The sequence below is a fragment of the Phytophthora sojae genome (genome assembly GCF_000149755.1).
Source record: "Phytophthora sojae unplaced genomic scaffold PHYSOscaffold_5, whole genome shotgun sequence".
Lineage (NCBI taxonomy): Eukaryota > Oomycota > Peronosporomycetes > Peronosporales > Peronosporaceae > Phytophthora > Phytophthora sojae.
This window is the reverse complement of record NW_009258119.1, coordinates 450013-475037: the sequence shown is the minus strand read 5'-3', so window position 1 is coordinate 475037 and position 25025 is coordinate 450013. Positions and strand designations below refer to the sequence as shown.

At 52.4% G+C, this 25025-nt stretch overlaps 13 protein-coding genes across 13 annotated transcripts; 2 read left to right on the top strand and 11 right to left on the bottom strand.

The window, feature by feature from the left end:
- Window positions 1-1547: 1547 nt before the first annotated feature.
- PHYSODRAFT_379993 (hypothetical protein) lies at window positions 1548-1823 on the bottom strand (the record flags this gene model as incomplete). Its single annotated transcript, XM_009529991.1, has 1 exon — window positions 1548-1823. A coding segment is annotated over one exon (276 nt), but the record flags the coding sequence as incomplete, so codon positions are not given.
- Window positions 1824-3600: 1777 nt separating this feature from the next.
- Window positions 3601-4764, top strand: PHYSODRAFT_505025 (hypothetical protein; the record flags this gene model as incomplete). Its single annotated transcript, XM_009529990.1, has 1 exon — window positions 3601-4764. The coding sequence occupies one exon, from the start codon at window positions 3601-3603 to the stop codon at window positions 4762-4764; it is 1164 nt and encodes a 387-aa protein (XP_009528285.1).
- Window positions 4765-8370: 3606 nt separating this feature from the next.
- PHYSODRAFT_315470 (hypothetical protein) lies at window positions 8371-9517 on the bottom strand (the record flags this gene model as incomplete). Its single annotated transcript, XM_009529989.1, has 3 exons — window positions 8371-8448; window positions 8486-9293; window positions 9387-9517. 3 exons carry the CDS (start codon window positions 9515-9517, stop codon window positions 8371-8373), a joined length of 1017 nt encoding a protein of 338 aa, XP_009528284.1.
- A 267-nt stretch (window positions 9518-9784) lies between these two features.
- Window positions 9785-10255, bottom strand: PHYSODRAFT_509036 (hypothetical protein; the record flags this gene model as incomplete). Its single annotated transcript, XM_009529988.1, has 1 exon — window positions 9785-10255. One exon carries the CDS (start codon window positions 10253-10255, stop codon window positions 9785-9787), a length of 471 nt encoding a protein of 156 aa, XP_009528283.1.
- A 532-nt stretch (window positions 10256-10787) lies between these two features.
- PHYSODRAFT_506238 (hypothetical protein) lies at window positions 10788-11357 on the bottom strand (the record flags this gene model as incomplete). Its single annotated transcript, XM_009529987.1, has 1 exon — window positions 10788-11357. The coding sequence occupies one exon, from the start codon at window positions 11355-11357 to the stop codon at window positions 10788-10790; it is 570 nt and encodes a 189-aa protein (XP_009528282.1).
- A 97-nt stretch (window positions 11358-11454) lies between these two features.
- On the bottom strand, window positions 11455-12420 carry PHYSODRAFT_507788 (hypothetical protein; the record flags this gene model as incomplete). Its single annotated transcript, XM_009529986.1, has 1 exon — window positions 11455-12420. The coding sequence occupies one exon, from the start codon at window positions 12418-12420 to the stop codon at window positions 11455-11457; it is 966 nt and encodes a 321-aa protein (XP_009528281.1).
- Window positions 12421-13125: 705 nt separating this feature from the next.
- On the top strand, window positions 13126-14152 carry PHYSODRAFT_252987 (hypothetical protein; the record flags this gene model as incomplete). The annotated part of the gene is made up of 2 exons (XM_009529985.1): window positions 13126-13584; window positions 13805-14152. The coding sequence occupies 2 exons, from the start codon at window positions 13126-13128 to the stop codon at window positions 14150-14152; spliced, it is 807 nt and encodes a 268-aa protein (XP_009528280.1).
- Window positions 14153-14856: 704 nt separating this feature from the next.
- Window positions 14857-15186, bottom strand: PHYSODRAFT_301518 (hypothetical protein; the record flags this gene model as incomplete). The annotated part of the gene is made up of 1 exon (XM_009529984.1): window positions 14857-15186. One exon carries the CDS (start codon window positions 15184-15186, stop codon window positions 14857-14859), a length of 330 nt encoding a protein of 109 aa, XP_009528279.1.
- A 687-nt stretch (window positions 15187-15873) lies between these two features.
- Window positions 15874-16281, bottom strand: Avh1b-5 (avirulence protein 1b; the record flags this gene model as incomplete). The annotated part of the gene is made up of 1 exon (XM_009529983.1): window positions 15874-16281. The coding sequence occupies one exon, from the start codon at window positions 16279-16281 to the stop codon at window positions 15874-15876; it is 408 nt and encodes a 135-aa protein (XP_009528278.1).
- A 1116-nt stretch (window positions 16282-17397) lies between these two features.
- On the bottom strand, window positions 17398-17784 carry Avh1b-75 (avirulence protein 1b; the record flags this gene model as incomplete). The annotated part of the gene is made up of 1 exon (XM_009529982.1): window positions 17398-17784. The coding sequence occupies one exon, from the start codon at window positions 17782-17784 to the stop codon at window positions 17398-17400; it is 387 nt and encodes a 128-aa protein (XP_009528277.1).
- Window positions 17785-19019: 1235 nt separating this feature from the next.
- Window positions 19020-19268, bottom strand: PHYSODRAFT_509491 (hypothetical protein; the record flags this gene model as incomplete). The annotated part of the gene is made up of 1 exon (XM_009529981.1): window positions 19020-19268. A coding segment is annotated over one exon (249 nt), but the record flags the coding sequence as incomplete, so codon positions are not given.
- A 258-nt stretch (window positions 19269-19526) lies between these two features.
- PHYSODRAFT_506186 (hypothetical protein) lies at window positions 19527-19888 on the bottom strand (the record flags this gene model as incomplete). Its single annotated transcript, XM_009529980.1, has 2 exons — window positions 19527-19702; window positions 19825-19888. Coding segments are annotated over 2 exons (240 nt in total), but the record flags the coding sequence as incomplete, so codon positions are not given.
- Window positions 19889-23592: 3704 nt separating this feature from the next.
- Window positions 23593-23946, bottom strand: PHYSODRAFT_509346 (hypothetical protein; the record flags this gene model as incomplete). The annotated part of the gene is made up of 1 exon (XM_009529979.1): window positions 23593-23946. One exon carries the CDS (start codon window positions 23944-23946, stop codon window positions 23593-23595), a length of 354 nt encoding a protein of 117 aa, XP_009528274.1.
- Window positions 23947-25025: the final 1079 nt, after the last annotated feature.

Here is a 25025-nt window from a genome sequence, read left to right as displayed (position 1 = left end):
AAATCGGTCATCGTCTGCGCTGATAAGTGGTGTGCCAGCCCCCATGTGAGCTCCACCCAGCAAATGTTTCCCTATGTTAGCAGATTCTTCAAAGTATTATAGATTGGATGGTAAATTCTTAGTTTTTAGGGTGTATTGTGTTCAGTTTGATACATCGCCCTTCTCGGCTGCCTCCGGTGCAAACATATACTCTTCTCCATACTTTTGCTCTAACGCTACTAACATGTTAGCTCAAAATACTAGACACTAACTAACAGTTAGCTAACATGTATAGCAACTAACATGTCAGCGTTAGGGAGTACACTATGCACAGTGTTCCTATCTCGTTTCCTGCTTAGCTCTACGTCGGTTGGCTGTGGCTCGGGTGTGCGCTTTCCTTTCGGCTCGCTCCCGCCAAGTACTTCCAAGCACCGGGAAGCACAAAGGAATGGCTGGTGGCTGATGCAAGCTGTGAAACGTGCTGTGTGTGCAGAGAGAAGCTTCGCAGGGGCTTCGTGTGTGTGGTGGTGTTGTCTTCTTCCAAAGGTTGCCGTTCGACTGTGCTTGGTCTCTTTTTGAGGGCGAGTTACAGTCACGACGTCTGCAACAAAGGTTCGCCCTTGTCTGCTGGGCAAAGATGGTAGCGCTGCTGTGTGGGGTTCCAGAGGCTTCTTTTCCCTGGCAGGGGGATTTTACGGAAGCAATGACACTACAGCACGCTCCGGTCAAGTTGTATCGCCCAGCTTGCCGCCAATTGTATTGCCAAAAGAGGACGTTAGATTGGCTGCAGCAGTAGCAGCAGAAGAAAAAGCGGGGATAAGAGATACAGTAACATCTCGACATGCATTTCCTAGTTCGATACGAACTCAGCTCTTTGCGAGGCCTTCGGTTATGGAAACTTCAAAGCAATTATGCAGCCGATGTGCTCGCACAGACAATAACTGTATAGTTAAGCGAAAGGGTTAACGCTAGCGTTTGCTGTTTGTTAGTAGTGAATCTGGTCAACATGTTTGTGGAGTAAGCCATATTGTAACTATTCGTCTTGAAGCTCATTTTAGTTGTCGAAGGCTGACTTGTTCGCGAAATTCTTCTCCTCTTACATCACCAGATTACGTAGGCTACGCCGTGGAACGGCCTGGATATGCGTGTCTTAGTCACTGCCTAGTATGAGTATTGAGAAACACGCACCCATAATTAAGAAATCTAACACACAGCGTTCTTCATGTTTGCGGGCAGTCAGGCAAGACATCGGGGGTATTCACGAGGAAGACTGAAACACCGGACATGCCGTGAAGACCAGAAAACTAGCAAGCTATACACATATTGCCAGTGCTTGACCCAATCCCGTTTGTGACTCCAAGCCGGAAGTGTAGAAATCGTAGTCGAATCCACACACCTGAAATGAGGGCATACTTACGATCGCATCGTCCGTCCTGGTAGTAGCTGGCCAATGCTTGGCCGTTTCGGGTGAGCGGATGCTTCTCTGATCCTGAAGTAAGCTTCGTGGATGGATCGCTCTCTTTCGACGGAGATAATGTGGACGTGATCGCCGCCTCTAGGAGCTTCGAGTGGACCTTGCAGCACCCGCGCACTTGGACGAACTTGCTGCAGTCTGCGAAGCGGCAGCGTCGCCCTCCTCCATGGCTGAGACACAAGCCCTTGTACTGTGCAAGTTTGCCGCACTGATTGACCTCACAACGTTTACCGCCGCCGTGGGCGACACAGAACCCTCGACTCTGAACCAGCTTCTGACAATCCGGAGCACGGCAGTGCCTTCCACCTCCATGCGCCTTGCACAGCCGATGCGTCTGCGCCTGCTTGGTGCAATCGGGGACGCTGCACCTGGGTGGTACACGCCGACGCTTATTCGGGGATGGCATCAGTCGGCGGGGGCGAGAAGGAGCTTGTAGGAAGTGAATTGCTGAGTGATAAATGCGAGGGGTCGGTATTGTGTTGTGCGTTATACGAGTATTACACGGAGAGGCAAGTTGTTGGTACGAATTGGTTCACCGTGAGAGCCAGTCGAGGGGGAGTCGACGCACGATTTGTCATTTGTGAGCTATTATCTGGTGCCATCAGGGACAACAAGCTGGTGCTGGGAGAGGAAATTCGTGATAGGCACATTATGTACTTGATAAGCGTATGTGGCTAGCTTTCACGCGATCACTGTTGTCCGTGCCACCTGTTTACATGTATTGTGAAAACCGCTTAATTTGCCCATTTTGCTCATTAATCGATCGATTAGAACCCTGATTTAGCTCGATCGATTTGTAAATCGATCATGTCCCTGTGATGCCTATCTGAGTACAGTCTGCCCCGGCAAATCTGGAAAGGTCGGACCAATAGAAACTGCGAGGTTGCGAAACTTGCAAAGGGCTTGACAGAAGTGTCAATGTACTGAATTACTAAATTAATGAGAAAGTAGCGCCTCGTCTTGTACCGTTGGCTCAGTTTTCAAGCAGAGCGCGGTCGTTGAGGGGGGTCGGCGATATAATACTGTACTGTATCGCCGAATATCGCCGATATTCTTGTGTTCGTACTTGTACATGTAGTGAAGAGTTTGTCTTGGTCGCGGAGCATCGCATCACGTAGACGGGACGGTCGTTTATGAGTTCTAATGTCCGTACTGCCCCATCGTTCAGGGCAAGGTACTGTCGCCCATACCGTGTCAGGGATCAAGCCGTGGGCTACGAGGCGTACAAGGCGTTCTCGACCGCCTCGCACTCGGATACGTCCGAGTCGTCGCTCTGCGAGTAGGTACTGTAGCAGACACATTGCGACGCTAGGAGTGACGCTAGATAAATTACATGTCGACCCCCCCCACTGACGATGGTGCTGAGTGGCGGGAGCCTTATCACGCCGACAGTGAATGCTTCAAGGATACCTTGGGATTCCCGAACCATTCGGGTCGAAGAGTTGTCATCACCCAGCGATATCGCGTGTTTGTGGTTGCCAGATGGAGCTTGGTCTCCGATCTTTTTGCGATTAATCTGTACAACTTCATGTTTCCTAGCATGCCGTTCCGAAAAAGTATAAGGCTTTCGATGCGAAAATAATCCCATCACCGATGCCGACGCCTTCAAAGAAGTCGATCAGGTAGGGCGTATTGTCTTCGGAGCTGTACCTGCACGAGTGTCTGTCTGTTGACACAGCAGCTGAGCTACGGCTTGATAGGTCGCCCGTTGAAGTTTCATCGTTCGCCAACACGAAACGCTGGTGCACGCACGTGGAGAGCGAGCAAGTGCGCACTTGCGCGAGGCACTGACGACCGCCAACACCAGGCCCTTTCCGCGCCGCAGTCTTGTTCAGTACCTCGCGCTGGTAGATCGTTGCTCCGTTTGGCAGCAGGCGCGGGTTCGTCATCCATCTCACGATATCCTAGGAAACGCTGAAGGTCAGGGGCGTCCTTGAACTGTCCGACTTTGAAGTGGTGATACCAAGCACACCCAACGGTGGCTCCCATCGAGATGACCACCTTGACTTCGTGCGCACGTGATCGGCGATGCCTGGAAGGTTGGATCGCTGCGCGGTTGGACCGCCTTCAGGGGCTGCCCCCGCCCACTCAAATCTCTCGCAGCACCACAACTCTTTTACCATCGGAAGCAGCAGAGCACCACTGCTATGGGGAAGGCGCGCTTCCAGTCAAACCCGTACCCAGACCTCGTGCTCTCACACGAAGACCAGGCGCTGCTGCTGGATCTGACCAACACGCTCGTGCAGCAGAATCTCGTCCAGTACCAGCGCTTTGTGGTGCACGACAAGCGCCAGGTCGACCCGAAGCAATGGAAGCACGTCAAGTCTCGCAACGATATCCACGTCCACGTGCGTCGAGATGACCGCCAAGCGCTCCGCTCCACCCCGGCTGACAAAACTACCGTGATGCTGAGCGTCGGGACGTTCCCTGGCCAAATGGACGACCTCATGCTGGGCGTGATGAACCCGACACTCGACTCCATGCGCCTGAAGGCCTCGTACGTCCACGACGTGAGCGACGCGGCCATCCTCGCCCCGATCCTCGAACCAACCGAGGAGGACCCTTTTCTCTCGGTCGTCGTCAAGTGGATGCAGCGCGACCTGCCGCTCGAGACCACGAACCTCGTTAAGAACCGCGACTCCGTCTACGTGGAAGCCACCGGCGTTCTGCACTTTGCTACTGGGGAACGCATCGGCTACCACCTCATGCACTCGATCGACTTCCCCCAGACCCGGGCGCTACCCAACGTCGTGCGCGGCAACATGTCCATCTGCTGTATGTTCCGCCAGTTGAGCGAGAACGTGATCGACAACCACTCGTTCAGCATTCTGGAGCCTGGTGGAGAGCTGCCGCGCTTCCTCATGCCTCCCATTGCCGCTGAAGGGCTGCTCTCGGCCATCAACTACGAGCCGTGCGGCCAGATGACCAAGTTGGCGTGGCTCATGCAGCAGAAGCGTCCGAGCCCAGTTTCCAGGACAGATCATAACGTCTGTGTGACGTGCTCCAACCGAGTGACGAGAGGAAGCTTGGGCAGCATCGGCAGCGGAACGTGCAGAATCTGCTTCGACGCAGTGTGCCGGTCCTGCAAAGTGCGCAAGCGAGTGACGAGGATCGCCCACGACGGAAAATTGCGCCAGCCCAAGCGCACCTTTTGCGTCTTCTGCGCCCATGAAGCGTCGACGCTGGACGCGACTGAAGTCGCAAGGAAGATGGCCAGAGGATACGGCATCAGTAAAGTGCAGTCGCTAGTCGCCACCTCGTCGACGTCCTCGTCCTTGGCCGACTCGCATCAGTCGAGCTATAATAAGTAACGTCGTCGAAAGTGTTGCATATTGTACCCATTTCCACCAAATGAACCCAAAAAAATGTGACCCAATTTGAAAAGGCTCATTTTGCAAAAATGGACACAACCGCAAGCAGCGAAAAGGCGCCCGCCCAAGAGCTGTCGCCGCGCGACCGGAGCCAGCGAGGTAAGCGGAGCGCTCCAGGTCTCCAGCGACTGCTAGCGAGCGAGATCTAATGTAGCGCTACCTGTGTGTGCTGTTTGTACCCCAGTTCAGACGCTGTTGTGGAGAGAAAATGAAGCTCAAGTGAGGACTCCGAAGCTGCCGTGTTCGCTGCCGATGCAGCCAGATCCGGCTGCCGCTCCACTGCTCGACAGAGGATCAAGTGCTGACGCGCCGGTGGCTGCTGCAGGAGCGGTCTGAGGCTGTCCTGAGCACGTGGAAGGCCGTCGTTGGGCTCTGAGGGTCGGACTCTGCAGTGGGTTGGCCCTCGAGGAGAGACCGCGGGCCGCATAGAGGCAGATAATTGCCGCTGGAAGTGGAGAGGACTCAGATTGTCGATACTCTTGGCACTGGAAGACACCTGTCTGAGTGGTGGAGTCGACTGCTGCGTCGGGCGCCACCTGCCGTGAGATTTGATGCTGTACTCCCTAGCGGGCGCCTACTGTTGATGGAAGTGGAAGACAGTGGAGACAAGAACGGGAGAACAGATATTCCAGTCAAGTTGAGATGACGATCAAGAACTGAAGAAGAAGATGATGATGTTGACGCTGGCGCCCTGTTCCTCGTCGGTGCACTGTGTTCAAGCGATGAAGTTGAAAATCTACAGCCGCTTCAGTTCCTGTACGAATTATCGTGCGATGTTATTCAGAGTGAGCCTCTCCACTCTGAGTCTTTTGGGTTGTGGATTTCTCTGCTGCTGTTTTCTGCGTGGCTTACTTTTTACGAGCTGCTCCGGTTAAAAATGCTGAGGGTTGCCCACCACTCTACTGGTATCTTCGCCCGCCATGAGGCTCGTCATCCAACTGCCTGGGGCTGGAAGGACTTGGTCGCGTGATGGAAACACAGCTACTTGTTACTGACGCTGTCTTGTTGCCACTTTCAACCTAATTCAAGACCTGTACAAGTTGTTGACTAGCATGCCTGACTGCTCATCCAAGCTGGCTAGCACAGCCTTCGAAAGGCGCCACTGCATCGTCGGATTTCCGGTCGTTGGCGATCGATCACCTGAGTGTTGGGTTAGAAGCAGAATGGTGGCATCAAGCGCTGGCGCCTCGTATTGTGCCTGAGTGCTTACATACCGGTCAATGATTAAGCTGCCGACTCGTGTCTTGCACCAAGAAGCTAAAGGCGTCGACGCTGAGCGAACACTGCGATGTATGAGGAGGACTTACGTCCCTCAGCGGCAGACCAACTGATAGCAAGTGAGATCTATGGAAGCCTACCAACTCAGTGTGTTTTATTGTTTCAGCAGTTCAGACGCCGCTGCTGCGAAAACTACAGGCTGCACACGCCTCATCCTAAACACGTTTCAGCAGTTCTTGGTGCTGATGATTAAGTGAGAGCTGGGGGCCTGCAGCTTGGATCAAGCCTGCTGGAAGCGAGGGCGCTCGTTGGATCACACCATACACTGCGTCAAGAGATAGACCGGATGTTGACAACGCGTTGGCTGCAGGTTGCGGCCTCAGAGAAGGGCTTGGCCAGGATGGAGGAGAATACGCCCCAGCGCCGGCTTTTGAGGACTGGAGGTAGTCGTTGGAGGTGTGCAAGGATCCGAGAACGCGGTGCTGGATAACGGCATGGTCGGCAACTATGAAGGGCAGCAATCACGAGCCTTCGCCGCTGGCTCGATGTTGTTAAGCCCAGCGTCTTCCGCAGTACGATTCTGATGACGTGCGAGGTGGTGGTTGAGCCGGAAACTGTGTGGGCTCTGGACAGCAGATACCGAGTCAACTTGAGATGAGAACCAAGAGCTGATGAGGGTGCCGTCGTCTCTATTACTTTGTTCCCGTCGATCAAACGAAGCCATGATGATGAAAAATCGCCCCCCCGGTTCATGGACGAGTTATCCACGATGCTCTCGAGATCCCCTCTTGATATTGTCGATTCGCTTTCTCTGATGGCAATACGAGTCTACCGTCTAAGAAGGAGGCACGGCCGCCTCGCAAGTGCACTTGTTCGCCGCACTCCGTGCCTGGTGAGCACTGTCAAGCAGGAGCGCGTGCTGTATCTTTGCTTTGGATGCAGCGTTCGCGTACTCGTCGGGGTCACTGAGTCACATAAGTGCGTCGTGTTTTACGAGCTATTCAGTTGAGCTGGCGGGCGCTTGGCGCCCTTTTTGGAATGATTGACAGAGACCGGGTTGGCTCCCTTGTGCTCGTTGCCGGCGTCATGCCGCTCAGCAAGCTGACCGTCAGCCTCCGCTGGAACGCCACACACGCTGCCCTCCGGCTGCGGCCCACGCTCTCGCGAGAAACTTACATCGACGAGATTCATCATTTGCGCTGTCAGACTGAGTGTAAGCTGTACGCTTTGCTTCTCGCTGGGTTGGCAGTCACGTAAACTCGATCTGAGCTGGATTAACTCGCTGGTTTCTGTCGGCACGTGGAGGCAACTGACCGCTGGCGATGAAGTTTGTGTCTTCAGGTCGCTGTGTGTTGTACACAAGCCGACATCAGCCTGCCTCAGGGTTGTGGTGCATCTTGTACTGCAAAGGAGACCCAGTGGACAAACCGCTATGTCGTGATCAGTATCTTCCTGCTGCGAAGCCTATAGTCTACCTCTGGAAGGCGCTCGTGCTGGCGAGAGAGGGGTTACAGTAGCAAGGATTTCAAGATCGTCAGCGACTGCGCCGTCAGCTGGAGTGCTAAAGCAAGCAATGGAGTTTCATGCATGACTTGAGCTGGACCTAGTACTGTAATTCAAGACAGGGTCTGCGAGGTGTGTCTTGTGGAGAGAACTGCTGTGGTGATTCAGTCTCAACTGATTCCCCCTACAGCTGACGCGGCCACTGCAAGACGCTTTCTGTAGAAGTTGACTTGAGTCGAAGGCCGAGGGGAGCTGATGGTAGCCCAAGTTGAGGAGCAAGGAAGCGTTGAAGCTTGCGCTCCTGTCAGTTCGTGAACTCGAAACAATGCAGGCGACAGGACGATTTAGCTGCGTGCATTACGGTCTGCATCCTGAGTTGATGCACTGGAGGCTACTGCGCGCGCTCATAAAGATCGCAGCGGTATGCTGGTAGCTGGAGAAACTCGGCGCTTGGACCTGGTGACGAATGCATTCATCGGCTCAGAGCTCCTTGTCTCGTGGTGCTATACTGCTCAGACGCTAAAGTCATTCCAAGACGTGTACTATGGAGACGAGTTATTGACGAGCAAGCTAAGAAGAAGGTGAAAGCTGGATGCGGACCTGCTTCACGGACTAGCGAGCTCTATGAGAGAAATTTACGTACACCAGTGGCTCTGCATGTGAGGTGCCGATACCAATGCTGATGGCTGCACAACGCAGAGGTTGATCGTCGAGTAGAACACACCAAGGTGAGACTTAACCAGGCCTTACTTTATATTCACCAAGTGTAACAAGGCCTACATATCCATTCCTACTAACGGTGTCGTATCCTTTGTATCGAGGAGCTCAGGCAGCCACCCCCACTACAACTTCATCTCCATCTTCCTTTGGAGCAAGCTGCTGCACGCGCATCATGAGCGGATTCTTCATGCCGATAGTCAGGCCGCCCCCCGCACGCCACATCTTGTCCAGGCACCTCGTCGAAGCGGAAGCGGCTCACCACACACGCGACGACCATCTTCATCTCCATCATGGCCAACTTGCGCCCCACGCACACGCGCGGACCCGTGTTGAAGGCGCTGAACTTGCCGGACGACACTTTGATGAGCTCGCCCGTTTGAGGGTCAATAAAGCGCTCAGGGTTGAACGCCGCAGCGTCGGGGCCCCATACCCCTGGCATGCGAGCCATGGCGTGATACACCAGCGCGATATTCGACCCCTTGGGTACGAACGTCCCATCGGGGAAGACGGTGTCGCGCACACAGAGCTTCTGAGCCAGCCCCACGGGCGAGTACAGCCGCAGCGCCTCGTTAATCGTGGCCTCCAAGTACGGCAGGCTCTGCACCTCCTGCATGTCCGGGACATAGTCGAAGTCCGAGCCCAGCTTGGGCAGACTGGCCAGCAGATAGGCGCGCAGCTTCTCCTCGACCCGCGGGTTGAGCGTGAGCAGGTGGAACAGCCACGCCAGCGCGTCTGCAGCCGTGTCACGCCCAGCGATCAGCGCCATGAGCACCACATTGCGCACCAGGATGGGGTCCACAGGCGTGCCGTCCACGGTCTCGTTGGCCAGGATGAGCGACACAATGTCGCGCCCACGAGTGTGCACCTTGTCTTCGGCGTCGCTGATTGGCGCGTTGCGCTTGTCCACGGTCTTGGAGATGACGTCCATGACGAACTGGTCGACAGTGGTCAACGCCTCGCGCAGACGCCTCTCGCTCCCTACGTTGAGCGAGCGCTTGAGCTTCCAGTACCACGTGGGCACGACGAGCCTCGAGGCCGCGATGTGCTGCGCGTCCACGAACGCGCGCTCGAACGGGTGCTAATCGCGCTGCAGCGTGAGCGTGCTCATGTTGAAGCCGAACGCGATCTCCCCGAACGCGTCCAGCGTGAACCGCCCCGAGTAATTGAACATGTCGATGGGCATCTTAGCCGCTGCGACGTCCGTGAGCACGCGCTGCAGCACGCGCACGTGCTTCTGGATCACGGGGGCCATGTGCTCCCGGAGCGCGCGCGAGCTGATGTCAAGTTGGGGCGTAATTATTAGGTGTTGCTAATCTACTGACGCATCTGTTGCAAGCAAATCAACGGAAAACCTGTTGCCCGTGTCGGGTTATCTATTGCGGGTGTAGGGCTAAGCAACAGGTTTTCCGCGATGAAAATGCGCAACAGATAACAAGTAGAGTGTAGTCGGTATATGTGTTGTATCCATGAATGCTAATCGAAATGCAATTTGAGGCTGTGGCGGCAACAGAGTAGATGCCTAAATATTTCGCTGCTCGTGTGCACGTATCAGTCCGGGCACCAAGTCGTCTACTTGGTAGTATTGCACGTCGCCGTGAACGAAGGCCACGCTCCACTCGAAAACCCCGTCTTCCTCCGACAGTCGAACACCGCCAACTGTACCAATACGATCTTCGCGAAAAGTAGAAGCTTGGCCTTCCTTTTGAACGTCAACTTGTGTAATGAAAGCCCACTGCAAAGGAGTGTAAGGCTCTTTGGTAAGAAGGGCTTCAAGCCGATCGGGATCCCAAAAGTTGGTAGATGCCGGCTCTTGTTGACGGGCTCCAACCGGTGCTCGAGGTCGGCCTGGAGACCTCCGTGCTTGGATAACTTCTGTTGCAAGCTCCAAATCTAGCTTTTTCAGCAGTTTGAGGGAGGCAATCACATGCGAGCAGACCCAGCCAGAGTGCATGTAACTCTTGCAGGTGCATCGGAGTGTATCTCGAACCATTTCAATGTTCAGGTGCCATCGTAAGATATTAGACTCAGAAACAATAAATTCAGATGGAACATGAATCTTACGTCGGATAAAGGCCAAGTAGGGCGAAGTTGAAACTCTGGCATCGCTCGTGCGCGCTCGACGTTGACCGACACCTGTTGCAATGAAAGAAACTTCGTCCAAATATCAAAGATGGGCGCAGTCTTCCTGTACTACCTTCTAGCGACGAAACAAAGCTGTATATAATCATCAATTAGCATAATGAACCTGGTAGAAAGTAAACGCAATATTTAAACGTACGTTTTCGAGCGCGTGGTAGTGACCGTAGACCCAGCCAAGTTCTTCGAACGCACAATGGCGTTACCACTGTTGGATACGATTCGAACGGGAATGCCACGTTGGCCGGGCTCCGTTATTTCACGATGATTTTCTGGCAACGTCAGTAACAACTTGGCCTTAGAGACTGCATCCTTCGGCAAAGGGCCTGTGCAAGTGTAATTTAGCAGCACGCGTTAGTATAATGTCACAATTCAAAGCATGTAATTTACTCACATTCGCAGAAATAACCCTGAGGGCCGTCCGATAACGTATCCGAACCAAGAATTAAGAGTCTGGGCAGAGCAGAGTTTAATACGTGAATCGTCGGGGCCTTCTCAAAGGCTGTGATCACCTCTTTTATCACTTTGTGGTGGCTCTCAATGGCCTGCTGTGTTGGCAAGACTCCTGGTATCGGACTGCTGTTTACGCTCCACCGCTCCCATCGCGATGTGAGGTAAACATCTTCTAGCCACTCCGCATACGCGGTCTCTCCTTTTAACTTCCACCACCGCACAACGCACTTCGAGAGATTGCGAAATTGATTTAGGGAGCGCGTTTCGCGAAGCCACTTCAGCTGAGGAAGTGCGTACTTCTTGTAGAAGCTTTTGCCGACTAGCTTTGAGCGCTGCTTTCTGGCCTGCCCCAGAAGATGTTCCCAACAGGACAAAATGATCACTTCCGGCCAGACGGTCTCCAGCGCACGAGCTATAGCACTGCAGTGATCGATACTGCAGCAAGCTAAATTCACGTCAACGTCAAGAAACATGCGTCCGTATTTAATGAGCGCACCGAACATTTGCTCGTATGCAAAAGTGCACTCCGACCGGACAAACATGTACAGCCAGGGCCTAAATCGCTGAACATGGTGAGTTGTCTCCCATTCAACAGAGATCCTACCGCAATCCACCAACGTCCAATTGCCACAATGGAATTCGGTATGTGCCGTCCGTCGACATCGCAAGACTGCCTCTCTGAGAGGTTGTCGCTTTTGCCACGTTACGAAATAGCGCTCGCGAGGTCATGATTAAGCCGAGCGAAGCTTTCGTTTTTCCGTTGTCGTCAAAATTGTGCTGGAAGCGCTCGAGCACGAGCAACTCGTTCATCTTTGCGAAGTCTGACTCGTCGGCAGAGTCGAAAACTTCACGGGTTTGACACAATCGCGAGTGTGCCCAGATGTCAATTGTGTTGAAGTCGTCAATATCCCAGCCTTCCTCCATATTTTTCTTGATAGTCGCTTTTCTATTCTCGATCTTACGAACCTCAGGCACCAAATTCAAAAGGTCAGGATCGCGTCGATATTTGTGCAACAACATATTGCGTACTCGACTTGCTCCCATACCTAACTCCAATAGTGAGTCAATTTCAGACTTGTGAACAGCTGCAATACCATGCCGCGTGCGCGAGACAGAAGCATCACCGTGCTCACCCTTCTGCAACAACTCGTATCGAACTAAGTTAGCTCCAAGTTTCCGCTCAACAATTTTGAGGGGGCTGGGGCACATAGCATGCGAGCGACATTTGAACTCAGTCCCAGTGACATTTTTGGAGGTGTACCGAGTTTTGTAGGTGTATTCAAACTCGTTGTGTTGCTGTAGTGCCACGGTCGCCCCCTGTAGCGAATCGTAGAACCCCACCGACACATACTTCGCTACGGTAGCCTCCACCAACTCTAAAGCACCGCGATCTACACCCACATTGATCTCAACTTCGTCGTCGTCCCCAAAATCTAGCTGCTGGCAAATCGAGTCCAGTTGCTCATCCTCATCAGCGCTGTCACCAACGTTGTCCTCCACGGAGCGTGCGTTCCCCGTTGTAGCTGAGCTAGTGCAAGGCACGGCCGCGGAAGCGCTACCTTCCATGATGCCTCAGGCTGGAAAGTGAGACCTGGAGAAGACAACAGCTTTGTAACCACTGGACTACTGCGCATCTAAATATACACACAAAAATAAATTCCGATATGACTCGACGTATGAAGGGCATCACGTTGATAATGTAGTATCAGCATATCTTGGCCATAGAAATATACTACAGCGCAAGCACTCCGGCTGTCATTCGACTACATGGTGTAGTGCGATGTGACAGATAATCCAGGAGGCTCATTCATAGTATCTGTTGTGCATTTTCATCACGGAAAACCTGTTGCTTAGCTCCCCTACACCCGCAACAGATAACCCGACACGGGCAACAGGTTTTCCGTTGATTTGCTTACAACAGATGCGTCAGTAGATTAGCAACAGATAATAATATTCTCCCGAAACAACCACCATTTATTTTTTATTTAACTAAAATACCGTCTCGCTCAGCTACGAATTCCGTGCAAATACACCACATCGACAAGGACACAGGAATACCGTCACAGCCTTGTGATCAACGGCTTACGCATTCAGCCTCAAGTTCTGACCCAAAGCGCATGGCTGATTAGAATGGTAGCTGGACGCAGCATGCGCTATTCATTTGCCAGCACCAAGCACGTTATGCATGACGACAGCACTCGCAGAGCTACTTAACGTCAACCATATCGACCACCACGTTAGGTTCCGTGGAACCTTCCACGGTGAAGCTGGATGACTATTACGCAAGAAAAACTGGAAGACTTGTCGAGGGGAATCCTCCTCCCGATTGTGTTGGTGCTCGACGCCTGGGTGTTCCAGTACCTGGTGTTTGTCTATTGGCTGCGGCGTCGCGAGTTCCGAGTGAAAATGTTGTTCGTGGCCTCCTTTCTCGCCTTTATCGCGCACATTTACTCCCACGAGACATACGAGACGCTGTGGGAGTTTAACGACATCTCGGAGACGTGTCTGCAGCTGACGTTCACGATCCAGATCACGATCATCGGTCGCGATGTATCCAAGAAAGTCAAGCTTCGCTCTATCGTCCACTTCACGCACGCTGCCGAGGTGCTGATCCTCGCGAGTTGGATCGACGTGCTCGGGACTGCGCTCGAAGTCGCGGGCGTCAATCTGGGCACGAGAATGCACGAACTGGAGAATTGGGTGGAGTCTCTCTCGCTCGCGTTCGTGCTGGTCTTTCGCTTCTTCTATCTATCGCTGTCTTGTGGAGCTGCACGGGTGTTGGCGAAGCGTAAATTGGAGTTCACCCTCTATTTATTGGTAGCAGTGCATGAACTCCCGTTCGTTCTACTGGAATATTTAACAAGTGCGAACTGGGAGTTTGTGCAAGCTATCGTCATGCGCGTGCTGATCGTCGCCCCATTCACGATGCAAATCACCCAAGTCCTGCTAGCGACGTGCGTTGCTCTCGCTGCGTGCAACAACGGCCTCGTGTCTGCGACCGTCGAATCTTGATCCGCATCGGGAGCTCGCTGAGGACGACGGCAACGACATGTTCGTGTACAAGGTGCCGTTCATCACCGGCACGATGGTAATTACTATCGACAAGAACAGCCTCTCGCGGGTCTCGGATTCGACACCCACAGATCCGTCCAAGGTCTACGACTTCGGGCAGCTGGAGAAGAAGACAAAGTCTGGCTCTGGCAGCAAGGAGAGGGGTCTGTTCGATTTCGTGGCGACGCATTTCGTGCAGTACAAGTTGACGCAAAAGGCGGTTTCGTGGGTAAAGGGCATTTTCTAGGGTGGCCGGCCAGCTTGTCGAGTTTAATGCTTAGAAGCTAGCCAATCGACCCTGCTTCTATAGTTGCGGCACCTTACAGTGCAGATATTGAACGCATCACTTCTGCGTTCTTTGAAAAATAAAGGTTCTGCAGATATAAATCCAGCGATGATATTTTTTATACTGAATGCTTTGAATTCTGTGCATACTGCTTGCTCGAACCAAATTCCTCGTTTTGTTCACTTCGCGGCAAATGGCGTTGGTTACTATTTTCGATGCTCCAACTCGAAACATCGGGAAGAAATAGTAGGCGAATCTTTCGACGCAGGGTCTGTACATGTATTTGCTGTAGCTCATGGATTGCCTTCCACGCAAAAAATAGCTTATAAGAAATTAGCATGATTCGGCCGACAGAATACTAATCGTTCTTCTCGGCTAACGTTTTAGTTCTTGTATATGACGAAAAGAATCAAGATTGATGACCGGCTTCATACAGAGAGGGGTATTTCTTTGAAGAACTATTGTGAGAGTTCGTATCAATATAATTGTGCCACTAATGATAGAACTTCATTTGCTGACGAAGACAATTGCTCTCTCACCTATCTACCGCGCTGCATAACTTGCTATCGTCTCCATCGGAAGGCAACACAGGCGATTCGAGTGGGTTCACGAGGAATGCGATGGAGAACTTGGATCCTGCATTCTTTAATATGGGCTGTGCGTCGTCACTTCTCGCTAAAGCCTTCGCGTGTGCCTTGCATCGCCCTTTGAGTTGTACAAACTTTTGGCTGGCTCGCGGCAGCGTTGACCGCCACCGTGAGTGAGGCACAACCCCCTGGACTGCGCCAACTTGGGACAGCCACTGACCGTACAGCGGCATCCGCCACCGTGCGCAACGCGAGGCCTCGGCTTTGCGCCAACTTGGTGCAGTCGGGGCCACGACAGCGAACTCCTCCACCGTGAGCCTTGCATAGTTTACGGGTCTGCACTTGCTTCTTGCAATCGGGGAAACTGCATCGTGGCACCTTGCTGCGAACTCTGCGAGCTGGCGTCATGGCTAATCGGAGACGGTATTTACTTGAGTCTTGTGGCGCAGAATCGGCTTTCGACGAGTCGGTGGCTTGGAACGCCGTCGCCTATAAAAGCCTTCCTTTCGCATCCCAGTTGAATTCTTGGCGTCACGCGCCGCATGATGATGAGGCCCCATAGTCAAGGGCGAGGACTCCAACGCAATATTTCGACGGTTGTTGGACATACACCACCTGGTACGAACACAAGGCGTACTGAGCCCGCGGACCAGCGGGTCCGATAAAACAACGGCACGCGAACGCCCAATAACTCGTGATGACAGTCACCTAGTTTAACGAGCCTAGGTAGAGCACGTGTCCCCCCTTGCCACGATCAAACGTCAAAAGGTTGATCATCAGTATGGAGAGGAAACAGAAAGGAATGAGCAAGACTGATTATAGAGTGGCGAATGCCCCGGTCAAGGCGCTATCATTACGAAGAAAGATTACAATTTCACCGCAACTCATTGTGCATTGGCGCGAAAGTGAATTATCGCTCTTGCGAATGCTATTCCAGCGACCAAACAGACAGGCTCACGAGTAAATGAAGTCCACCTGTACTTCCACGTTAAATTCACATCACAAAACTGCCTGAGCCAACTCTTCGACGGATTTTACCTACCAACGGGTAAATCCTTGCTTGCTCCACTATAATCGTATCGTATTTTTCCTCCCTCACTTGGCCTCTTGCGATCGCCGGGCTTGATAGTACTTGGCATAGCCCAGCGCGAGGTTCTTGTACGTCAGCTCGAGCTCTCTGTTCTCGTTCTGGTCCAATCCACCCTCGACTTGCTTCACGGTAAATCCGCTGTTGTACCACCGCGCGTACAGTTTCTTGTTCTTCTTGGGGTCTGTCAGCGCCTTCTGAAGCTTGTCTTCGATGAACACTTGCTTCTTGCCAGGATTATGAACTTTGGGCTCGTAGACAATATCCGTATCAGCAGTACGCAGGAATCGTCTGCTTCTTGTCACTGTCTGAACTGGAGCATTAACGGACTGGAGATTGGCATCGTCGGGGACTCTTGTTGCCGAAATAGTGGCGAGAGTGGCCACGGCCATCACCAAGAAAAACTGGAGGCGCATGATTAGTTGGGGGCTATTGGGGCTTGGATGTTGCTCAGGAAATTGAGAATGAGCTCCTGTCGGCCAGGAAACTGAGAAGCAGATCCGGCGACGCGACGCCAGTGAACGGAAGACCATCAACACCGGGAAACGCGCTTGCCTCCAGCCGTCGGAACGTGGGGGTGAAACGTCTGAGGTACAGCTAATGCGGGAAAGATTACGGTGTTGTCTGAATGAACAAGTGATGCGTACGTATTTGTGCACAGGTGCAGATACTGTGGACAATATGAATGGAGCGCCAGCGTTGCGAAATGACAACGCGGCTCAAGTCGTCCACAGCCCGTCAAAGCTTTGGATCGAAATCTAACCGTTTATAGACAAATCGCACTGATTGTGTCGCCTCGTGAATGCGCTGTAATGGTCTGCTTCCGCGCGTAAATTACTAGCCGGTGAAGCTCTGGATGCTTCGCAGGAAGGCGCAATCTATTCGTACAGTACAGTAGTGTACGTGCGAACACGACGCTGAATACATGTAGACACTCGAACACGGAAGAACGGCAGACCAGCCGCTGAACAACAGAGCTGTCGACCATGCATTTCCAACCAGTGCGACACAGTGCAGTACAGTTCCCACAGTTCCGCATTGTTGAGCGGATTGAGAAGAATACCAAATAGGTCACATACGTCAGGCTGTAAGTGCTCATTTCTGCTGCACCGCCGTCCTCACGAACAGCAGCTTTCCGTACCGCAGCGATAATGCGCTCAATAGGTGTGTGAACCAAGCTGCTCACCACTGGAGGAAGACAAGTCCCAGACAACATCGGATGGCTAAGGATGAAGCTACAGATGTAGGCGTGGCGCCGTTATGCAGTTCAAATGGACCGAGGGCAATAGCGCCATGCAACATTCATGACGACAGACCCGAGAGACCAAAACACGCGAGTTGAATGGAGAAGTGGCGGTACTTCCCACAGTGCTTAGCGGTTCGGTTGCCTAGATTAAGAGTGAGAAATTGGAACTGAGTCGTCCTGAGCTCGGTGGTCGGAACAGTACCCGGAAACTTAACAAATAGTGGCTACGAGTTTGCAACTGTGTACTTGATAATCGTTATTTCTCTATCGGTGTAGCATTTAGCATTCATTGTTTCGACTGCTGCTCCTTGACGTAGGCGGCGTAGCCCGTGTAGAGCGCCTTGTACGTCGCCTCGAGCTCTCTGCTCTCATTGTCGTCAAGCTGGTTGGCGACGTCCTTCGCGGTATATCCCTTGTTGTACCACGTCTTGTAGAGCCTCTGCGTCTTCTTCGGGTTGGTCAGCGCTCGCTGCAGCTTGTGTTCGATGAACTCGCCCTTGGGGTTGATGGTGCTCGTGTCGTCCGCAGTCTTAGTGTCAGCCGCGCGCAGGAATCGGGTCTCCGACGTAGTGGCCAGGATTTTGACGTCGTCCGCTGCTCCAGTCACCGCGGCGGCGCTGCTGCACGTCGCAAGGACGGCCACGACCACCAGAAGAGCGTAGTGCAGACGCATTGTTGGGTCTTGAGTCTAGCGTTTGTCGGCTTAGCGGCAGCGAGGCAAGTTAGTGAATGAGCTCAACAGTCGAACGGAGACGACCACTCGCGTCTGAACGGCACCACACGGACAACCACATCCAAATGCTAACACCGGATATCGGTCGGTAGACGCGTCGAGGGCGGAACCTCAATCACGTCCTGCATTTTGATTCGCGAGCGAGACCGAAAACACATCTCGTGCTTCATGTTTTTGGATAGTCTGGACGTCCAGGATGTCGCTTTCTGGCTCCGAATCAACAAGTATACAGATGTTGGAGCATAATAATGTTGAACAAAAGGCTTCAAGTGGACAACACCGGTCAAGAGCTGACGGCCGCTGCGGCCTTAGTCGAGCTCGCATACAGACCTGCACGGCTTGTGTCGCCTGCGATAGGATGTTACGTTGAATGCAAGTGGCGCGTTTGGTCCGGAGAAGGTGCTTGCCCTACTGCACCGGATGCTGTGGAATAATGAGGCAGGGTGCGTCCAAGTCTGCATCTTCAGGAAGATCGGAGTTACAGTACGTACATGTACTATTGAAACAGTCTCGGCCTTCGCCATGATTGCCTAGAATCACTTGGCAGCTTGCCATTGCCAATTTCCTGTACGGGTGCATGTCTTGATGCACCTTTACAATCACGCACTACAAGGCGTATTCCCTCTCGCCAGCTGCTTCAGCGTAAGCAAGCCTGCGTGAACTCGGGTCGAAGCTTGAGCTCACAATGCTTCATAAAATACTTCAGCATCTCGCGTTGTGCTCCGTTTAATTGTTACTTAAGTATACGTGTAGCGGATCAATACCCTTTGGTAGCGCACTTAATTAGGGTAAAATCTGCATCAAACTCAATATTGACCAATAGTATATCACAATGGCAATTTTTATCCAATCAGAGTAAAATTGACACTACGACCCTTTTTTTCAAAGAAGAGGCCCTACTGTCAATTTTTATAGAAGTTTTCTCGAGAGATGAAAGAAAACGTGTACTTTGCCCCGATACTCGACTCAGTTGTCGATACCGGACTAGAGGTACGTTTACCAGTGCAGTAGCATTCGTCCTGCATTCAAAGCTACTTTGCGCAATACAAGCAGGAGAAAGTGCGAAGCTCAGCGTACGGCGAAGACAAAAAAAACTTCTTCTTCGCAAGTTACGTATATTTATCTAGAAGACGCACTTCTATCGTGCTGTCATCGTAGAGTTCGGCACCACCCGCTTAGAACGGGAACGCCGCCTTGAGGGTCTTGTTGAAATTTTGGTCCTTCAAAGGCATCTTGGCTCCGATCAAGTCGAAAAGGGTTGTGCCCCAATCCTTTTCGATCAGCGCGTTGCGTGCCGCGTCAGAAAGCTGCTCCCACGTGATGAGATCCTGGTACTCACCTTTGTCTCCGGTCAACTGCAGGGCAGTAGCGGCGAAAATGAAGTTGTGGTAGTACTCCACCTTCCCGCTGTTGCCGTCGAGGTACCTCCCGGAGGCAATCACCGGTCCACCTTCCTCGATCGGCCCACAGGTGTCACCTGCTCGCTTCCAGTGCAGAGTCTTCTCTCTTGTTCCTTCAATTCGTCGACCTCTCCAGTCAATCTGGGGCTGCGTGTCCTCAAAGAAGGGTATCCCGAGGATGCAGTCGAATTCGTCGGGTATCGCATAGACGACGGCGACACACTGGTACGCCTCGTCAAGACCCGACACATGGATCTTCAACGGCAGAACTTCCAGCTCCGCTTACACGATTTGGTTGTCTCCAAGCTTCACGCGAATGTTCTTGTCGCTGAACTTGGTTGTCTGAAGCTGGTGCTCCTCGACCCAACGCTTCGACACGTAGACCGTGGTGACTCCACAGTCCAGCAACATGCTGCATGTAGCGAGACACTTGTCACCCACGCTGATCTCACCCGTTACTGAGAACAGCGGACGTGACTTGTAGACCAGAGGGTTTTCACACAGAACGTTAAGGCTGATATTCTCAATCGGAAGTGTTCTGGTTACGCTCTCGGCCATGACAAGACCCTCCTTCACTGACGTGGTTGCCCGTTTCCCTGTCTATCCTGCTCTTTCTTCCAGAGAAAGTAGTTGGTCTTGATGTGCTTGAGTCACTGAAGCTTCTCGCGCAAGACAGCTTGGTAGTTCGACGCCTCGAAGTGTTGGAGCACATGCTCACGGAAAATCCCCCACGTGTGCTCCTCGCTTCGATTCGTCGACGACCAGTGCAGGAACCAGCCGGAGGCAGGCTTCTCCAATGCCACCCCGCGATTCCTGGAAGTCGGGTGCTTGCGTCTTCGATCGGGATGGTGTTCGACAGGCGTTCTCGATCTGGAACAGCCATTCGCGGACAGCCTCCCCTCGCTTGCCGGTGAACTTCGGCAGGTTGCTCGGCACTCGCGTGCGGCTCGCCATCGCTTGGTTCAGCCGACCGATCTCGGCGCGTAGTTGGGCGATGGTGGGCATGGGCTCCTCGTTGTCAGGTTGCTTGGACCAACAAGTGCTACCAGTATATCAAAACGAAGAGGAAGCCAGGCTTGGGGGGATGGCGGGTCTAAACAAAAAGTGACCGTCCCCGCAGTTCGAGTGGATGGAAGCTCCTTTCTAGAAGCTTTCACAATCACCCTACATCTGCTCTATCCTATTATGACCTTAAACATGCGAATGATACCTACGGTACTGTTACCTCTCTAATCCGATACAATGTTAGTTCGAGCCCAGGCCCACGCATCCTACAGCACGCGCCGGACGAACGCGATTAACGCTCAAGTCAAGTCTCCATTTGGACAGCAGCCGACGGCAACAGGAGGTGCAGGGCCCCCGCCCTGTATCTGCCGACCTCGTGGGTGGCGAGTACGAACCACCTGACATCGCTTGAGGAAAGCAAAAGTGACGGACTTCGGTTTCAGCTCTGCCGCTAGCAGCGATAACTCGGTACAGATCTCAGGTGCGTGGCATTGGGTGGCTCCCGAATGTTTTCCAGCCAACAAGGCAGGAGGAGCCCAACAGCAAGCTGGCCCAACCTTTGCGTCAGATGTCTATTCTCTGGGTATGTGAAGCAATGTACTCGGACTTTCGAGTACATAAACTTCACTTGATCTCGTGGGCTGTACCAACTTGTAATTAATGAATCCTCTCTAAAGATTTTTTTTGTTGGGATACCATTCACGAGGCCAAATAAACGTACTACAAACCCTTTAGGACTTTTTTCTTTTTTTCTGCTAGATGACGCTTGAATTATCTATTAGTTTGCTCACGTCCGCATAAGAGGATCGATGCGTTACTTCCCCAGATACATTCGTATTGTGCCTTCCTCTGGTCTCGTCCAAGGTGACGATGCCGGGCATGGCATTTTTCCTGAGGCACAAGTAAGATTTGTGGAATTACTCGGAAGTCAGTGAAGTGTACTCACAATTAAGTAGCACCCACCGAGAAGTTCTTCTCGTCTATACCAATAATTATACTCTTATACGAATTACTCTGGTAATATCGTGGGCGTACGCTCCTGCGGCTCCAACATACACATTCGCTCTACCAATTTCCATTGACTGTCGCTACACGTAGGTCGTCCAGGTAGTGCGCCGTGCGTGACGTGGTATTTCACGGCTATTCGATCCGCAACACGCCACGGCAGGCAACCACGAGAGTCTTCGCCATTCTTTACTGCCTCCACGACACGTAGGGCTTCCACAATAATAACTCAAAATTCTGGGAAATATACTTAAAAGTAAGGACGACCGTTTCGCACCAGTCAGCTTTCGGTAGATAAACGAGCCTCAATCTAACTCAGCAACCATGTTAGCCAGGTTCACGATACATTAAAAAGTTTCAAACGCTAGTGTTATTGTGAAACCCGCTTCTTTTGCCTATTTTGGTCGTAAATCGATCGATTAGCACCCTGATTTTACTCGATGGATTCGTAAATCCATCGCGTCCTGCGATGCATACGTGAGTGGATGTGCAGATTAGGCGATCGTTTTTGTGGGAGTCAAGTCGGTATAGCCACGTTTGGAGCAGAATGCCCACCTTTTACTGGGCAATCGCGCAGCCAATCGATGCATCTCGATCGATTTCAGCCCTGATTTGTACTCTGATTAATTATTGTGCATTGCATGCTTTCTGTCTAAACAACGACGTAATTCGTTGTTTTAGCAAATCACGGTGATTAGCCCATCATTGAGTTAGGAGGCTAACTCGTCGATTTAAGATAGAATAGCTGCTAAGACAGCGAGTTAACGTTGAGTTATGCTCACTTTCGTTGAATGGCTGGAGTAAATCCGACAATACTACGGCCCTGACATTCTAATTCTAACTCGCTCGCTTTGTCTGATTGCTTTCTAGTCGATGATTGACATGCGTTGGCGATCTATCATACTAAACTACGTCTACACTATTGAAGAACATCCCTGTTTTTATATCGAGGAGCTGCAAGCAGCTTTAAAGTCAGCGTTTCCTGCACTACCAAACATTTCTAGTAGAAATTTTCTACTGCTACTATATGCCGTGCTCTGAAATTCGAGCTTGGTTAACGCCACGACGAAGAGAGCGAAAGAAAACGTCCCCGCCGAAATCGGTGCTTACTATTATGCAAGGAGTTGGCGCCATTCTATCGGGGACCTTATCAGTTTGTTTTCTTGCAGCGACAACCGATTTATTCTTGCAGTGGCTGTTGGAATGCGGCACCACAAAACTCACTCGCACAAAACGCAACTTGTTCACTTGGAGGTCTTCTGGGGAATGACCTCGGCCAAACTCCTTCTCCCTCTCTCCTAGACATGCATGCGACCGTTAGTCTACACTACCTCAACTGACTCGTCCCGTATCTGCTCCAACAGCAGTTCCCTGCAACTTCAACAGCAGCAACTTGCAGTGTTTTCCAACATGGCAACCGCTCCGTTCTTGCTCTGCGTTGTGCTTGGTACTGGCGGTTGATTAGCTTAACTTTAACTTAGAGTTAGGCTGCGAGATATGATCACCGGGAAGGATTTGCTCGTTGGTTTAGAGCCCTTAATCGCATGCCAAAGTTCGTGCAAAGCACAATAAGTGGTTGAAATCTAATAAGGGGTTGCTACAGATGGGCGTTTTAGCCGGTTCTCACAATAGCAACACAGTAATTGTTTGCGCGAACACTAAGTTGAGGTCATCGATAGTTTAGGTAGTCTACATCTAATGTGTATTACTCACCCCGCGTGGTTCTTACAAAGTCTGTTCGCGGTGGGTATCATTGCCTGGTCAACTCAGGAAGCTTACTCAAAACACAGCAGCGCCCAGTATCGCTAGCAGTCACGCTTTCATTCTAGTCGCCTTGCCGCTACATACGGTAACCTTATCCACAATATCTGCAAGAAACCACGCACGAACTAGAGCCACATCCAGAAGAGAAACCTAGACTTGACCTTATTGCGCTTAAACTTTTTTGTTTGGTAAATCAAAATACTTGTATATACACGCAAGTTTTAATTCTTGTGCAACGATAGGTGTACCTTCCTGCGTTGGTAGTACAGCTGCCGACAAGCTGGACGATACACGAGTACTGGAGGGCTGTCGCCGACGGTGACGGCCAATCATATAGCGGTGGCCCTGGCTCATCATCCATACCAAACTGCACGCTCAGGGGGAAGCTATCATCTACCCCGGGAACACGCAGGCTCGCTGCGTGGCGAGTTAACAGCGAACCAGTCGGTCGCCGGGGTCTTGGGGGAGTTGAACATGTCTTCAGTCTCTGAGGTCGTCAAGGCCGGGTGGCTGGCACGACTCTAACCGATTCGCAGTGGACATCCACGACCTCCTTTTGAGTCGAGTTAGCGGGCTACGCGAACGTTAGAGACGTGTTCACTTCGCTCTGAAGTTTGGCGTGGGCCTTGCAACACCCGCGCACTTGGACGTATTTGAGGCAGACCGGCACACGGCAACGTCTTCCGCCTCCGTGTGCGAGGCACAAGCCTTTGTACTGCGCAAGTTTGATGCAGCCGGTGGAACGGCAGCGCCGACCACCGCCATGGGCGACGCAAAGTCGTTGACTTTGAGCGAGCTTGGAGCATCCCGGGGAGCTACATCGCACGCCTCCACCGTGCGCCTTGCAAAGTCGGCGAGTTTGCACCTGCTTGGTGCACTCCGGCATGATGCACCTTGGTGCCTTGCGACGACCGACGGGGGCTGTCATACTTGGGATGTTAGAAGTGAAATGACTGTGCTGTACTGTACAGCACAGTCATTTCATGCTGCTTGGTCAGACGGCAGTGTCACCCAAGGATGTCGTGATAGGCACTGATTAAAGCAACATTGAAATGTTGGCGTTGCGTAACATTGAGCGCAACAATGGTGCCTCTGCCTAACATTGCACAATGTTACGGTATCTCTCGTAGCAGAATATTTGGTTTACCAATGTGACAATAGTGGACGACAGCTCGACAGCTCGACAGCACAACAGCGAAGCAGGCTGTATCACGCGCCAACAGCTTCCGCCGCTAACGCGGCAAGCACGTCATGGTGTACGCGCCGACACATGCAGCAGGGGAATGGGCTCTACGGGATCTACGCGCAGCTCTACCTGGGCGCCACGTGTTGTCTATTCCTAGTTGTCAGGACACTCGCGTTGGCTTTCGCCTGCGGACTTAGCGACGGCACTTCGGGGGGCCCGCCCGTCTCTCGCTTCGCTCGGGGGGCGACGCTGCGCGGCGTGCCCCACGCCCTCGTGCCTTACGCTAAGTCCTCGGCTCCGCCAGGCGCGGTGTCTATAAAAAAATGTCGGGTTGCAGCGCTCGCCTTCGCTCGCTCGCGCAGACCCGCCCCCGCCTGATCGGCGGGTGTTGACGATCGGTGAACGCGCTCAGCGAGGCTCGCGCTCGCGTTCGCTCGCCCTCCCCCTTTAACCTAACTGCGCTGTTGGCTAGAGGCGCATTAAAAGCGCTTACGACTACTCGGAAGATAGCGCATTCGAACGCATGCAACACGCATCGCGCCTAACGCAACGCAACGCACTGGGAAGGCGTTTGCTCCCGCATACGTAGTACACACACGCATATAAGCACCGCAGTAGGACATGCACACATTAGAATAAGGTTGAGCGGGTGACCGCTGCAGACGGTCGCACGACGCGGTGCATGAGCGAGCGCGCAGGCGCTTGCTTCCTACCCGGTAGATTCTGAAATGAGAGCTGTTGTGAGCCAGTCGCTCCAAACATGAAATTTCACGTCTGGAAAATTTACATTGCGTCAATGTTAGCGATCACGCAACATTGGA